The 16749-nt window shown below is 45.3% G+C and overlaps 1 protein-coding gene across 1 annotated transcript; it reads left to right on the forward strand.

Moving 5' to 3' along the window:
- The first annotated feature begins 670 nt into the window (after positions 1-670).
- LOC144103857 (tenascin-N-like) lies at positions 671-14994 on the forward strand. Its single transcript, XM_077636560.1, has 7 exons — positions 671-882; positions 2573-2655; positions 4574-4800; positions 7401-7706; positions 8582-9862; positions 12109-13137; positions 14587-14994. The coding sequence occupies exons 1-7, from the start codon at positions 796-798 to the stop codon at positions 14925-14927; spliced, it is 3354 nt and encodes a 1117-aa protein (XP_077492686.1). The 5' UTR covers positions 671-795; the 3' UTR covers positions 14928-14994.
- The last annotated feature ends 1755 nt before the right edge of the window (positions 14995-16749 follow it).

Raw genomic sequence — 16749 nt, forward strand, 5'->3', positions numbered from 1 at the left:
GATATTTCACATCTTGGAGCATACGTTGTAATGTTGACAAAAAGGAAACTCAGTAATCACACTCTCATGCCAAGCAGCACAATTCAGGGCAAATATACAAAAGGCAGCATGTCGAAGCGTATGGGCCCACTTGTGCTGATCGTTCACATTACCAAGGGAATAACTGCAGCATAGTCTTGGATAGTGCGGTAAGTCTATACACAATAGTTACTTTTTGGCTGTGGAATACCTCTAGCTGTAAGTCTGCCCTACTATTTCGCCTTTGCGGACATATATGTTTGCTGGGACTGCTGCTGCGACACAGCTTAACGTATCTTTCCTGTGCTCACAAGGCGCTTCATCTTTTCCACGAAACCACTTTCTGGCTCTTTTCAGCTGAATTTTGCCCTAGAGTTGTGATGACAAAGCCCGTGGCTAATCTCGTGTTCTTCTCGTCGTAGCCTGCCCGCTCCGCTTCGGTATGATGTATGACGCAGTCGGGTACCTTTCAATCATTTCCTATCTCTGCATGCAGACTGCGGCGAAAACGAGTCAACATGGCTGATTGGCAACTGCCACGTGGTAACAAAGACGCCATTAACAATGAATGTGAGACATTTATCTTGAAAGGGTGTTGGAATTCAAGATAAGCCATTGACGCGTCAGCTCGCGGCTAAGTATATATGCGTATACAAAGCCGTGGTCATCCAACGGCTAGTCCTGAATTCGTTTCGTGCCTAACGGGGAACTGCAGTAATCTTTTGGGCTTTTTGGCCATCCACTATACCTATTGGGGAAGACAGCCACGACCGCATCATGGCGTCGAACTCGGGGCCAAAGAGAAGAAGTTTCGTTTTTTTATTCGCTGTCCTCTGCTTTTCAGTTGCAAGCGCACAAGCACAGGTAAATGAATTGTTTGTGTTTTACAGTAGCACATGTTAAACCGCCATTCTCTTGGGTTCTCGCCGCCGTCGTCGTCTTGCTAGTGCTAGTAGTCGACGTGACCGGAGGAAGGTTGCCGTGGGGAAAGTGAGAGCTGAGGAGGACGCAGCCAGAAATTGGTTTGCACAGGAACTAGCTCCATTGGTGTTTTTAAGAGGGAGAAAAGCACGGGATTAGCAAATGATTAGCCCGAAGGGTGCCTGCCACTGTTCTTAGTTTTGTTTTGGGGGAAACGAAAGGGCTCAATGACTGTCTTCCTTCTCCGAGGAGACCTCAACAGCGCAGTGAGGGAAGAGATGAGGAGGAGCTGAAAGCAGGAAGAGGTATAGAGGTGCTGTAGTCGAGGGCTCCAAAATAATTTCGGTGACCTGAGGGTCATTAACGTAGACTAACATGGCACAGAACAAAAGCGCCTTTTGCTTTTATCCTTCATCGAAACGCGGCCACCACGGCCGAGTTTGAACATGGGTCCTCCGGTTGTGCCCCGGAAATCCCCCGGAGGGTGCTTACCTTGTAAGAATACGTAATCGAAAGATGGTTACCGTGAAACGAGGTAACTACTTCGCGAGCGGGCGAGTGCTCAACACGAGGGTATTTGCCAGGGTAACCACCTGGAGGATGGCTATCGTGGAAGAAGGTGGAAGACAGGGCAACGCTTAACCGGAAGATAGCTGCAATTTGAGCCACATGGATGGGGCTTATCGTGGAAGGAGGAAGGTGTAGCGGGAGCGAACAAACGGTAACCGGAAGTGACCTAGTTGTCGTCGAAGGACGTGAAGGTGGCATACAGTGGAAGGAAAAGGGTATGGCAGGAGTGAGCGAACGCGCGACCGGGGGGTGGTTCCCTCTCGAACCATTTGGTGGTAGTTTACTGTCGATTGGGAACCAGGAACATTTCATTTCACTGGCCGCAAGAGGCTGACATGATAGATCGACTTAAGGGAGACTGCCTGAGAAGGTGAGATGCAATTCGTGGATAGCACTTCTACTCGACCCTTGCTCTGTGTTGTGGAATGGTTGCTGTGATATAAGCTGCGGCAAAAGTGGCTCTGACAACTTGCACACTGGCGCGCATATCGGGGCAGTAGGTGGGAGTACGGAGAGCGGAGGTAGTACATAAAAGTGAAGGGCAAAACGCCAGCTCCGCCTCTCTAGCGGCAAGCAGGGCGCCAGCTCATATGCTATTGATTTCTTTCCCGAAAGCCGTAATTTTATCAGTAGCGCCACTTCGTCAGAGTTCGTAAAGACGCCGATGTCATCGATAAAAACACATCGTCTTCGCATTGCCGCAGCTCTTGTGTTTTTGTCTTTTTTACTGTACCTCCACTCGTACGTGTTTGCAAACGTGTTTATTGCTCCCGATTGACTATGCCCTGAACTCAGCACAATCGCAGAGTTTTCTACGTCATAGACATCACGTAAAAGGATTGCTTCGTGCGGGTGACAAAGAGACGAAGAGAGAAAATTAAAGTTTTCAATTGAATTTTCTCACCTATGGCAGTAGAGCATCCCGGGGGAGTTCGCGAAGGGCACCATATCGACATGCCTAAGCGTACTGTTTATTCCCCAATATTATCCCATATACTATCCGATAGTATCCTATAGTATCCTATTTTTTTTTAAATTTACGCTACCTTTTTCTCATTTTCAGGTTCACTCCTGTCCGCCACCTTTAGGTCTTGAGACGCTTACTATCACGCATGACTCGGCGACGCTAGCGTGGAACAAGACAGCGTGAGTATTCTTGTCCTACAGATCAGTTAAAATGCTCACAAAAAAGAGACAAGCATCTAGTTAGGAACTGAGAAAATACTACCGCTTCTCAAACCGAAAAATTTCATGTTTTGGCCTGAAATGAAAATCTCACAAAAACAGTGATGATGTTTCCTAGCTTTGACGCCGAATGGCAATGCCGCAGTATGGACCGCCAACTGCTTATGCTGAGGCATGAAACAGCTATGCTCAACGACAGCCGCATGCAAGCACCCGAGTAAGGTGCATAGTCAGACATAAACGGCTGACGTGCATAGGGACCAGGGCTGTTCATATCTTTTGGGTTGAATTGTACTGAAGTAGGATCTTAACTCTAAGACCTGTTTAAAGAGGGGGTTACAGGAGAAGCATTGTGGTGCCGTCGTAACTGTGAGATTCGGTCGTGGACTAAAATCTTGAAATGGCCGAACTGCTAATTAGAAACAAATTGCAATAAAGCTTCGCCGAAGCGTGATACATTGCAGAGCACGAAACAATCGCCAACAGTTGAGGAACTCGTTCTTAGGGACGCGCACTTTCGGAAAAAAAATAAAAAACAAACAAGCACTAAGGAGTACTTAGCGAAAAAGTTTACCGTCCATATTTCGTTTTCATTTAGCGTGTCTTGTATCTAAAGTCTAAAAAGAGATTTTTTTACGCTCGAGAGCAACTGCCAAAAGGCAGTGTTATATGGAATTATTGTTAGGACAGCTTAATATCCGGCGGCGGCAGCACAAGGTCAGTGCATTTCTCACAATCCGAATGCGCATTACAATCACACTCATGCCGCTGCTCATCTGACCTACCAGGTGCAATCCATACGCGTGGTAAGACATTATTTGTCGATATCAGATAATATACCTCCTGGTGCGTCATGTGGTTCTGCATGCAACGGCACAATTCCAACTAATACACAAGGACGTATTGTTGGCACAAAAAAAAAATGAATCAAAGTGACGTATACCATTCTCTCGGGAAGGCAGAGCCGCTGAATATTTTTTCTCGTATACTTCGTGCAGTACGTGGTTTCAAAAAAATCTATGTTTTGGGATTCATAACAGCAATGGCCGCTTGCGATAAGACTGTGTCAGGAATTTCTAGTGCGTACTTCACGTCAAATATTTTCGAAAACGCTAACAATTAACCACTGCGGACTCAAAACGTCTGAGTTTCAGACAAGCCATGCTCAATCGCACAGTCACAAGACTATCGCGTGGCAAACTAAACACCTCAGCCTGCTGCTAACCCATCTTCAGGGTATCAGACCACTCGGCTGTCTTTTTGAATAGGCGCGCACAAGCGCCTACCTGCTAGCAACCACACTGTTTGCTCTAGCGAATCTCAGCGGCCCTGTCCGAAATGCGGGGCAAAGGGCGGAAGGCAAATTAGCGCGCCATGTTCAATATTCTAGGACAAAAATTTGGAATATTGAAAATGTGTCAATTATTCGTATAAAAATATTAAAGGTAATGGTCCATGCTTCCCATATGTAGCAAAATATTTTATTTCTTGCGCTTCCATCGCTCACATCGAGCAGTTATGACTACCATAGAAAACAAAAATACATTTCACTAACAGCGTCCCTACTTCGCCTTGTTCAATAATTAAGTCTCGTCCTGCCATCTTCTAACCTTGCTTATTATCTGGTAGGAATGTAGATTGACTGGTCCTGAATGAAGATAGGCCTGAGTCACCCCAGTACCGAAAAAAAATTGTCAACTACAATGTTTTTGTGAAAACATTCCACTTAGCCATGTAGCGGGCTTGTGAACAAGTTTGTGGTCATTTAGTTATCTTATATTTACTTTAACTTTCAGATTCTATTAAGAAATAAAATAGAACTTTTTCTTTAATATGAATATCATAGTTCTCGCAAATGTGCATGGTCGTTTCGACGCAGGTTCGAGCGCAATCCACTCCACTGCGTGTGCCTGTCCCCGGGTAGCAATGGCAAGGTGTGCTCATACGGAGACATGATTCCAGATTGCCAAGCAAATGTGAGAGGACGCGTCACAGTGCAGCCGAACCTGGATACCGACACCAGCTACACTGTGTGCGTGCAGACGCAGTGCTCAGGTGTCTCCTTCTCCAGCCCTGTCTGCCGGACATTCAGGACGTCACTGAAAGGTATGATCTGCAGCGCTCTGAAAACAATATGCAAAAATATATTTGCACACAAATTACTAGCTTCGTGAGTGTCCGCATTTATTCGGTCATTGCATTTCCGCAATGGATATGGACAAAACTGCGTTGCGTCAACGGTGCTGCCATCATCGTCATCAGCCTGACTACACCCACTGCAGGGCAAAGGCCTCTCCCATGTCTCTCCAATTAACCCTGTCTATTACCAGCTGCGCCCACCATATCCCCGCAAACATCTTAATCTCATCCGCCCACCTAACTTTCCGCCGCCCCCTGCTACACTTGCCTTCTCGTGATATTCCCTCCGTTACCCTTAAGGACCAGCGGTTATCTTGCCTTCGCATTACGTGTCCTGCCCGAACCCATTTCTTCCTCCTGATTTCAAATACGATGTCATTAACACGCGTTTGTTCCCTCGCCCACTCTGCCCGCTTCCAGTCTCTTAACGTTACACCTATCATTTCTCTTTCCATTGCTCGCTGCGTTATCTTTAACTTAAGTTGAACCCTTTTCTTTAGCCTCCACTTTTCTGCCCCGTAGGTGAGCACCGGTAAGATGCAGCCGTTGTACACTTTTCTTCTGGGGGATACTGGTAACCTGCTGTTCATGATCTGAGAGAACCTGCCCATATGCGCTCCACTCCATTCTTATCCTTCTAATTATTTCCCTGTCATGACCCGGATCAGCTGTGACTACCATCTCTAAGTATTCCTTTGATGCTTCAGCACCTCGCTGCCAATCGTGAACTGCAGTCCTCTTGCTAGATACCGCTGTGGTGCTGAAATAAGAACCATACGCTGGACCAAAAAGGTTCGTAATCTCTTAAATCGCTTCCACGTATGTTCCAGCTTGTAGCTGACAGTTTTATCAAACCATGTATATGAGACGCGCATATAAAGCAGTGTTTCATATGCAACAAATGCGACAGCGCTGTTCGAGGCGGGAACCGTTAGACCAGCGACAATACTCTTTTCCTGATTGTCCACGCTTCTCACTAATTACAACCCAAAACTCATCAAAAATTTGGATCCTAACGCATCGATCATGACCAAGTGCACTTTGTATGCGATTTGTTGGAAAATTTACTGAAATTTTATCCAAAACGAATCCTAATTTTGGCGGCTTATCAAGCGCTCGTGTTGTGTCTCTTCCTCGCTGTGCGCTGCGGAAACTCATGGCTAATCAAGCCAACATGAAGAAAATTAGGAGGACGCTTAAGCTTCGTCTCAAGAGTAGACGCGATAACACCTTCATCTCTTTTTTGCTTTTTTAATTCATTTTCTGACTCATTTTTCACCGAATACCAACCCAGAATCGCATTACCGATCACGGTAATCATTCACAGTCACAATTACCTATCACATTACCGATCACCAATAACCAGGTCATCTCAATTATTTATTATCGATCCCCAATCTCTATTTTTTTATGCTGCACGACATACTACGCCACAACATACTCATACATATACACACCATGTGTTTCACTACCATGAAGAATCATAACACTGCCATTTCGTTCCTTGCAATTTGTAACATCTAATTTGCATATTTATATTTTTTCAATTTCTTGAACATCAGTACACATCCAAAACACATGTAACTACCCCTATGCGTTCACTATGTGCCCCTCTAACACGCTTTTTTTTTAAATCAAATCAAGTTTATTTCGTATTTACAGTACATGGTTTATGGGGTATATACATCAGGAGCCAATAGCCCTTCTTGGGCTATTCGTTGTGTGCCCGCCTGGCAAGCAATTAAAGGGCCTGGTTTGGAACCCCTATGCCGGTCTTTTTATTTTTCTATATTTTTGTTTCAGACATTTTGGCACAATTCTCCACTGACGCAAGGCCATCGCCGAAGTCGGGTTTTCAACTGAACGAGCTCCTTACGCTATCACGTAGAACTCGTGTACGAAGTTGCTGATATCTGAAAGCACTTATCGGCTAAAACCACGAAAATATAAATTAGGCTCACGTTGAAAATTTTCCTCGCTGTTAAATAAAGACTAAACCATAGCCTGAACTGAAATGATAAAAATAGTGAGGTCAATTTACAACTTCCTCATTTTAGAGCAAGGAAGGCATTTTTAATGGAGAATGCCGTCCAGCAAGAATGCAAACTGTATCTAAACCAACGTAAGCTTACACTCGTAAGCGCGGTGCGAAAAGCTGCCGAATTTTCTGCGTCGTCTGTTCTGAAGCTTTCTAATATCATGCTAAAGCTATCAGGATTACAATGCAAAGAGCCAAAGTTCTCTACACGAGCGACACCCAAATGGTATGTGCCTAGGATGCGAACAAATTATGGTTCTAAAATGTTGTGGTACACTCTCCCACATCAATTAAATAAGAAGTCCGAATTAATGTACAGCTAATGCCAAATTTGTTATTTTTGTTCATCTTTGTTCATCTTTTTCTGGCAGTCCTATCATGTTGTGCACCACTTCAATTCCTTTCTGCGATGCGTCGGCCTCGTCAAGCCTTCCCAATGGCTTTTTGTCGGCGCACCCACCATCGTCATGATGTTAAATAAACATGATTCTGATTCTGATTTCTTCCAATATCTCTTCTTGTCTACCAGATCGCACTGCGCAATACAGCGTGGTTGACGCCAAGCGCCGCTCATCATCGCTTGATATCAGCTGGCGGGTGCCCAGACCGCAAAAGGGGCGACTGGCCGGGTACCGGCTTCGTTGGTGCCAGTCGTCCAAATGCGTCACAACCGAAAAGTTGCTTCAAGGACCCAGTGATCAGATCCTCAGCCCCAAGGATCTGCAGCCCTATCGCCAGTACACGTTGTACGCGAGTGCGTTCAGCGTGCATCCTTCCAGCGGGCAGAAGTTGTACGGAGACGAGACTTCGCTCATCGTGTACACTTTGGAGACCTGTGAGTTTTTCTTTCTTTCTTACTTTTAATACGAGGTGTAAGCGCGTAGTAAGGTGAGCAGAAACAGGAAGTTTAATGCACAAGACGTAGCTAACGGTGTGTCGGCCATACAGAACGCATTTTGCGTCACACTCTTTTCTTTTTCGGCAGTAGCTACGGTGAGGGCACGAGCAAACACTACGTATGTTTATGCAACGTTTTCACTTTCGGAAATATGTACTGAGCACTTAAATTCAGTAAGCCTGGCCGCAGCGGTCGAATTTCGATGGAGGCGAAATTCTAGAGGCCCGTGTACTGTGTGATGTCAGTGCACGTTAAAGAACCCAGGTGGTCGAAATTTCCGGAGCCCTTCACTACGGCGTCTCTCATAGCCTGAGTTGCTTTGGGAAGTTAAACCACCTTCAACCGCACCAAACCAAATTTATTCATGTTAAGCGTGATCACCGTCAGATTTCTTCAAGATGAATAAAAGCATACGTGGTTCCGCTTAGTAGCGCAGTCCTTGCCGTTATTAAATAATAACTGGATGATAACTCTGAAAATGCGTATCTTTGGGCGAGTGAACCAAAAAGAAGAAAGCGACCGCGGACGTATTCGTGTATAAAATGATTTATACATAAATCTTTTTCAACTACAACAGCTGAACTCAGTGGCTTACTAGAAACATATTGTCACTGTCTGTAAAATGCAAAAAAAATGTTTTATTGACCGATTTCAGTTACAAGTGCAACGGGATAACCTACGTATCGAAAATTGAGTCGAGAGCTATGTAATCCTTTTTGAACTCGGGGCATTTCTTCAGTGTTTTCATTTTTATGTTTCAAACTTTTTCAGTGCTGATAACTGAATCCCTCTTCTTGCTTCTTTTGTTTTAGATGGCGAGGAAGAATCCATTCACCTTCAAATCAAGGCCGTGAACAGTTCTACACTACTGGTCAGCTGGCCTGAACCCAGCGAGGATCCAACACATTTGGGGAACCACATTGTAACCTGGTGGAAAGCTAACAAAATCGGCAGCCGTCCCGACACCACACACAACCGGACCATACCAGCAACTTCAACAAGATTTTTTATTCACGACTTGGAACCCGACGCCACCTACCATGTCGTGCTATCGAGGGCCCGGAACGGCACGGAATCATCTCTCGTTAACATAGATGCAGACGTGTACCGCAAACCGGATGCCGTTAACGCCGAGATAAAAAGGTTCTTAAATGACTCAATGGTTTTGGTGACGTGGGACGATTCTCGCTTCGCCAACAAGGACACAGCGGCACAACTCTACGCCGTCAAAATGTGTCCCACCTGCAAGGTGAAAGGCGATACACAGACCGCCGAGTGCAAGAGTATCGCTGTCGTGGCAAGAGCGGGCAAGGCTATCTTCAAGAGCCTCAGGGACGGCTGCCAATACAAAGTTGAAGTCCGTGCCCTCGTAGAGAAGCCGGATGGTAGAACCGAGTTAGGTGAACCAGCAGTTGTTTTCTTCGCCACTTTGGCAGCTTTGCAGCAAGACGAGCCAGATCTCTACCAGAAGCCAGAAGGCCTTCGTACTGCAGTCAAGATGTTCATGAACGCTTCTATGGTAACCGTGACGTGGAATGTGCCACAGCAGTTGAATGCAAACGATTCGCCAGTGCACCAGTACGCAGTAAGGCTTTGTCCTACATGTGATGAAAAACTGGAAGAAACGGAGTCTGGGTGCTGTAGCATAGCTGCATCGGCGAGCGTGGCCAAGGCGGTTTTTCATGGTCTGAAGAACTTCTGCGAATACAGGGTGGAAGTAAGAGCCCTGGTGGAACGTGTAGGCGGGGGAATTGACGAGGGAGAACCGGCAGTAACCCTGTTCACGACTCTACCACCGAATTTACCTCAGCTCAAAGGCTCATTACACGCGGAGTTGCACGGCAGTCGCGTGACACTTTATTGGAAGACCCCTCAAGTGAGACTGGCTGAATTGGAAGTGTTCTACTCAGTGAGGCTTTTCGGGCCGCCTCCGAGTTCAGTCATTGAGGCGACCGTCAACGGATCTGGGCACACATTCATGGGTCTCGAACCACGAGCGAATTATTCCTTGGACGTCACCGTGTGCGTTTCTCGGTCAAAGAGACAGCATTGCGGGGCCAATACGACGCTAGAATTTCAAGCTCTGCCAAGCGGTAAGTTTCGTATATTGTAATTAAATCCTTAAAAGGCTTGCGAGCTTTCAGGGCCTCTCAGTGAGTTTGTAGCAGCCACAAAAACAAGTGTAATATCTGTCTGAATTCAGCTCCTTGTGTGTACATGTCCAACGTTTTCGGACAAAAACTGAAAATGCGTAAATTGTGAGATATTGTTACAGAAATATTCAAGGTAATGGTCCCTTCTTCTGATATGTAGCAAAATCTTTCTTTTAAAGAGTTTCCATCGATCACATCAAACAGTTATCTCTGCCATGGGAAACCAATAGTGAACGCTTTTTGACGACAGCAAAAACGTTAATAGAAAAATATTCAAGAATGCCGTCGCAGGATTTGCGGATATACTGATCATTATAGTAAAGTCTTACATTAAACGAAAAAACTGGGTTCATAAAAGGTTTCTTGCACAAAATACGCTTTTGTTGAAAAATGTTGGGTATGAAATTTTCGGAATCTGATTTCGGCTGAAATGGAACACAAAAATCAATGTAGATCGTGATCTCAGCTGCATCAACCGTACATTTATAAAGGCACACTATAAAACTGACCTTTAATTCAGAATTTAGTGCGCATTAAGAAATCCCAAAGAGTGCAACAAACTGCAGCCCTACGCCATGACATGCCATTTCCAAGCTCCTCGACATCCGTAAGGAAAAATATGTGACTATAATGCTTCCCCGCAAAGCCCTACGCCCCTTCTAATCGTGTTGTACGAATTCATGAATATGGGGGACCTGATTCTTAATAACTAATGTTTAAGTGGCGCAAAATTTCCGGAACTAAGTACCTTACTATAAAATAATACGTGCGGTTGAGCCAACCTGCCGCAGTTGTTCAGTAGTTACAGCGCTCGACTACTGAGCCGGAATATCTTGGTTCGAACCCGCCCGTGGCGACCGTGTTTCGATGGACGCCTAACACAAAAGGCACCAATGCGCTGTTTGATGTCACTGCACGTTAAAAATCCCAGGGGGGGGGGGGGGGGTAGTGGGGGGGGGGTTGAAATTATTCTGCAGTCCTCCACTACGAAACCTCTTTCTTCATTTCTTCGTTTACACCGACCTTCCTCCCTTTCCTTACGGTTGATGTTGAGGTATGACTGAAAAGTTACGATGCGTTTCATTTCCTGATAACCAATCTATAGCGGTTTAGCTACAGCATTCTGGTGTAACACTTCTAACAAACAGCAGTGAGTTTAGGAATCGCTAACGCCCTCTGAGAGGTGACATACTTTAGTAAAAGAAGGTCACTTCGAGTCGTGACATATATATTTTTCGGTTACCTGACACTATTTTTCATTTGCTTAACGATAATAAACCCGGAATATTCCCCCCTGCAGAAGCAAAGCGTGAATTAAGGTACGTGGTGTGGGTGAAGAGGAAACCACGGTCAAATAATCTTACGGAAATGTTCAATACTAAGGCGGAAACCTCTCCTTGCCAGCGGGGCCAACTTTGATTAGTGTACATGAAAACTGAAAATATCAATGATAAACACTGTGGAGATTGGATGATGTCTTTATAAATAACGTTCCTATATAAGAAAATAAAGTTTAATTTCGTTGACCGCAGCTGTAGTGGAGTGGTTTGAGTATCCACCGAATATACCAGATATCCGTTGTTCGACCCCAGTGCGCCTGTGCATCCACCGCTCTGGTAATGACTGCAGTCTTGCTGATCAGCTTTCTCAGAGGCGAAATGCTTCAAAACATGGGTACTGAGCCGCAGCTTAGGTGGACTAAAACACGGAATATATGGAACTGCATTTCAGCGATTACAATTCAGGCCATTAAGAAATGACCTTAGGTATATTTTACATCGCGTTGTAATATATCGTAATTTATCGTATTTTATTGTAATTTACATATTTCAACTGTGGTAGTTTATTAGCAATGCAATAGCTACTTCACTTTATGTTCCTGCTGTTATCCTGTGCTCACCGCCTCGTGCAAATTGTTATAGAGCTCTTAATGAGAAAATAAATCATAATATTGATGATTACATAAAAGTCAGTCATTTGTTCAAAAGCGCGCTGATGATGTGCTTTTGTTTTGTCAAAATTCAAAGGGGAATGCGCACGCCGCCACTTGGTGGCTCCACTGTACATATCATTTTGAATGTGGAAGTTAAGAGTTCACACCGAAACCCTTGAACTTCAACTTCTTCCTCTATATAGTCGAACTCTTAACAAAACCTGAAAAGCAAACTCTTCTTTTTCATTTTTAGGCTTATCAGGAAATGTTGGCGATCTCAATGTCAAAGCTGCTGGTCCTACAGAGCTAAAAGTTTCTTGGAGCAGCCCTATTCAAGACAACGACGTAACATGCTACCAAGTGTCCTTGTGGCGAGACGAAACAGAAGGGGCTGGTGAATCTGAATTAAGAAACTTCACTGCTCCTCGTAACGAAACCACCATGATCATAGATGGGCTGGAGGCTTACACTTCTTACACGGTGCAAGTGGTTGCTGTCTACGAAAGAAGAAACGTCAAGTGGCTCGGCTCACCGCAGAACGCATCAGCTACAACGCATCCAGAGAGACCTCCACATGTAACGAACATCTCTATCACAACGACTAACAGAACGCAGTTTTCATCAGACGTACTCATTTCCTGGACGACAATAAACGCTACTGCCAAGTCGCTTGTTCATACTAAATACTACATAATGATGTGCCTCGGTGCGGATGATGTCACTGAGAACTGCCGTAATCAAACAGTTTCAGGAGAAGATACAACTCTTCTAGTTTCTGGAGTTAAACACTACGCTGCTGTATTTGTTGCTGTACAACCTTTCTTAAAGGTTTCAGGTAGCCTGATCGAAGGTCAGATAAGTGCAGCAAGGGGAACAACCTGGACACCTCCGATACCGAGTGTGCGTGGCCTTACTGTCCAGGACATAACAGGAAACTCAGCCCGTGTTTCGTGGTCCGAGGTGAAGGAGCTGAGTGGAATTGACGGTGTCTATTATGGCGTAGTTCTCAGCATGCATTCCGAAGGAATCGATGAAGACATTGCACCTGGTGAGCGTGTCGTGCTGCCAAACGTCACTTCTCCGGAGAAGTCTCTCAATGGAACCCCTACTGCACCAGAAAAACTGATCGTGTTACATGCGACTACAAGAGTCGCTGAAACTGAGCTGCATGGGTTAAAGCCATGGAACAATTACACCGTGGTCGTGTACCCAGCTGTTGCCGGGAGTGGCTTGGTCGTCGCGGGAAATGCCAGCAGTGAAGTGTTCGAAACGCCAGCCGAGGGTAAGTTTCACATATCGGTTTCATCATGGAAATTGGACATGGCTGTTATGTGCGTTTATGAAAGCTGTTTTGTAAAGCGGTATCTCGCTTTTATTATTTTGCCTCCGGGCCATTGATCAGTCTTGCCTGTTATACTAGAGGCGGCGAATCGAACTGCTACCTTGATATCAACTCGGACATCGTTGTCAACCGGGGCATATACATATGAATACTATTCGACCGAAAATATCATCCCAGAGTTGTTTTTTTGCATTCATTTTTTTTCTCCAGCACTAATTTTCATTATATGTGGTTTATGGTATGATTGTAATATACTCCGTTGTCAGTTTACATGTCCGCGATATAAATCATAAAGGTTTAAAATAAGCAATTTACGTTCAATGGTCACCCACAGTACCACTTCTAGAATCTGCTTGCGCAGATGACAAAGACTAAACTGCTTATAAATCATCCTTCGGAATTAAAGAAAAGCTTAAACGCAAAGACAGTATGAATACAATATAACCAAAAACACTCTCGTACAAGGACTTTGAGAGTCTGCCCGCGCAGGTGACAAGGACTAAGTTTCTTATAAATCATCCTTCGGAATAAAGAAACGCTTATACGCAAAAAAAGTATGAATACAATATAACCAAACACACTCTCGTACAAGGAAGGTATCGATGAATAACGTTGGAAAGTGAGGAATGTATTAATGGTAATTGCTTAATTCAGGTCCACGATTCTTGAGCATCACTCTTATTGTGAAACAACAACGGAATATTCTAAAGCACTGTTGCGGAAACATCCAAGGTAATGGTCTATTTCTCCGATGCATAGTAAAATCTTTCCTTTATAGTTTATATCCATTGGAACCCTCGAATCGAGCAGTTAAGGCTGCCGTACAAAAACCAATGGGGAGACTTTTTAGCGGAGGCGTTAATAACAAAACTATGAGATTCTACCGACGGGAGATCTGCGGATATATTCATTGTTGTACTGATGTTCTACGATATATGAAAAAATTGGGTTCATAAACAACTTGCCATTGAAAAATGTGCTTGTCAACAATTTACAGGAATGTGATCCTGCTGAGGTAGATGATAGTTCTAGCTTACAGATGTACGAGGTATGAGTGAGTCAGAAAATACTTGAGTGTTATACGCAATAATGTAAACCATATGCATTTCATCGAGGCGTGAGGATATATATGTGGGTTTTATCTGTCTTACGGTCTTCTCGAGACATTTTAAACCGCAGAATGTGTCCCTCATGGGCCGGTCATGCAAAAAGTCGGTTCCTCGTAAAAGTGCTCGCTCCCGCTGATATCATAAATGTGGAATTGTGTTTCCTGCAAAGAAGTCGCTATCGGCACTAACTCAGATTGAATAGAAATGGGTGCAACAACGTCAAACAAAGCCAAAACAAATGCAATGTTAAGTGTCGCTCCCTGTGCACCCACTCTTACAGCGCCCGGCAAGCCCAGGAACGTGTCTGTGGTGGAGCGGCAAGGCAACCACTATCTCACCTGGCTTCCCCCGGAATCGTGGAATGGGCCCCGCTCGGGTTACGAAGTGACCATCACCTGCATGAGCGGAAACGTGAGGGCAAACAGCACCAGCGTCGCAATCAAGGCCGACAAAGTGGAGCTGAAGATTCCGCGCCTCAGCCCTGGAGTTCCTTGCTCCATGGGCATACACGCATACAACGTGTACCAAGGGGAGCCTATGGACGGAGCCAAAGTCCGAGTCAAGTTCACACCACCGAAAATGGAAGGGGCCATAGCCACCGAACGGACTCCTACTTTCTGAGTTCAGTGGTTATTGTTCCATAAATAAACAGTGTTGTATAAACAGAAGAAACGAAGGCATAGTTCAAATCTTTTTTTGCCCTTAATTATCCTATTATCCTCTGAACCGGCCACCGCGCACCACTGCACATCAAGGCGGTTCGATGACCTACCGTCGCTAAAGAAGGGGCACTCCACGGGATCGCTTCATAGGCAGCGGTCACTGCATTCCTCGTCAGGTGTTGGTCATCCTGAGGCGCCTGACGTCAATGCATCTGAACGAGCAGTGTCATAAAAGAACTGCTCCGGAAATTGAGATTGCACCGCAACTGCGTGTATTTCAAAGGCTGATGATATGATCACTAACAACCCTGTATTTGTAAAAAAAGACGTTCTCTCTCCTAATGGAGATTAGGTGCATTATTACTGGAGTAGTGCGATTGCCTGCTTTTCTGCGACATTATAGAGACGCTCGCCTTCACTGGCTATGTTGTCGCCTTCCTGACCGGCTCCACTACTGGAATTCTTCGCACAGTCGAGTGGTCTTCCTGTCTTGCGTATAACTCGAAATGTGAGCTCTTTATGTAAGAAACTTTCTAGCACTCCTGTCGTCTGGCTCTGGCTCTATTTGCTTGGCTCAAGCAGCTCTGGCTAAGACCATACTGAAGTGAAGAACTATGCAGAATCGTACACTCCAAAGTCGAATACGCCTACATAAGCTGTCTTCTAGCGCACTCACTTTTAGAGGAAGGGTATGCAGCCTAAGTTACGAAATAGATTTCGGTCACGAAAAATACGGAATGCTTACTCTTGACAGTGGAGGTATATTCGCACTACTAAGCATAGCAACTTTATGCAGTTAGCGATGAGAGGAGGTTTCTCAAGGCGGTGCCGGAGGTCTTGAGATTAGGAAATCAAGGACATTGAAACCTCGGTTGAAATCTTAGTAACCGCTAGAACCTCACGTGCTTTGAAGAGCGAATTTACATTCCGTATTTCTAGTAATGGACACGGGTAGCTAACCCTGCTCCTTAAATGTAGTGCGCTGGAGGGCAGCTTACTACCGTTAGGCTCATTTCGTGTTTAGAGTGCAGACGCCCACGGCTCCCCGCAGGCCCGGAACCTTACTGAGTGAGACTAAACTGGGTTCAATCAGCGCGCACAGCTAGAGACCTGCGTCGCAGTCCAGCACCCAAATTAGAACTGGCCGTGCTGATGAATGGTACCACAGGACCTTTGCTCTAGGAAACTATAGGGATCTCAATTAGTTGCTCTTCAGCGCGCGCATTAACCACTCGGCGCGGTGGCCTCATCAAGTGCCACTAAGCCTTCGCCCACCACGTGGCTACGAAGACGGCTTTGCTGACGCATCCACTGCTTCGGTGCCAAACCAGCACGTACGCACCAGGTGGTGAAGCAAAGTTTCGCCAATGTTCGTTTCGGTTTCGGTTCCGTGTTCACCCTTCATTCAGGCGCCAAGGTCGCCCTCAGCGCTCTGAGAACGAAAGGTAAAAGAAATTTATGCTTAAAAGATATAGGAAGCTGCGTCAAATTTACCTTTCGTAAGCAGTAATGAAATGCGACCTGACTACTGGCTCAACTAGAAACTAGAAACTAAGCCGATGGTATTTTGGGAAAAAAAAGTCCTCGTCAAAACAATTATGTCGGCTTGGATTCCAACACGCGGTCCTTTCAACCCTACCGCTGAGCCACCTTTCAGTACGGTGCTTGCTCAACGTGTAGCGTTATTAGAGTTACAGTGCGTTTGCTACAACTACGATGTGCGACTTCAGTGCTGGCTTCGAGCTTCAGGTCTTATAAGCAGAAAACTAGCAGTGCTAAGG

Source organism: Amblyomma americanum, chromosome 9, assembly GCF_052857255.1.
Source record: "Amblyomma americanum isolate KBUSLIRL-KWMA chromosome 9, ASM5285725v1, whole genome shotgun sequence".
In the NCBI taxonomy this organism is placed as follows: domain Eukaryota; kingdom Metazoa; phylum Arthropoda; class Arachnida; order Ixodida; family Ixodidae; genus Amblyomma; species Amblyomma americanum.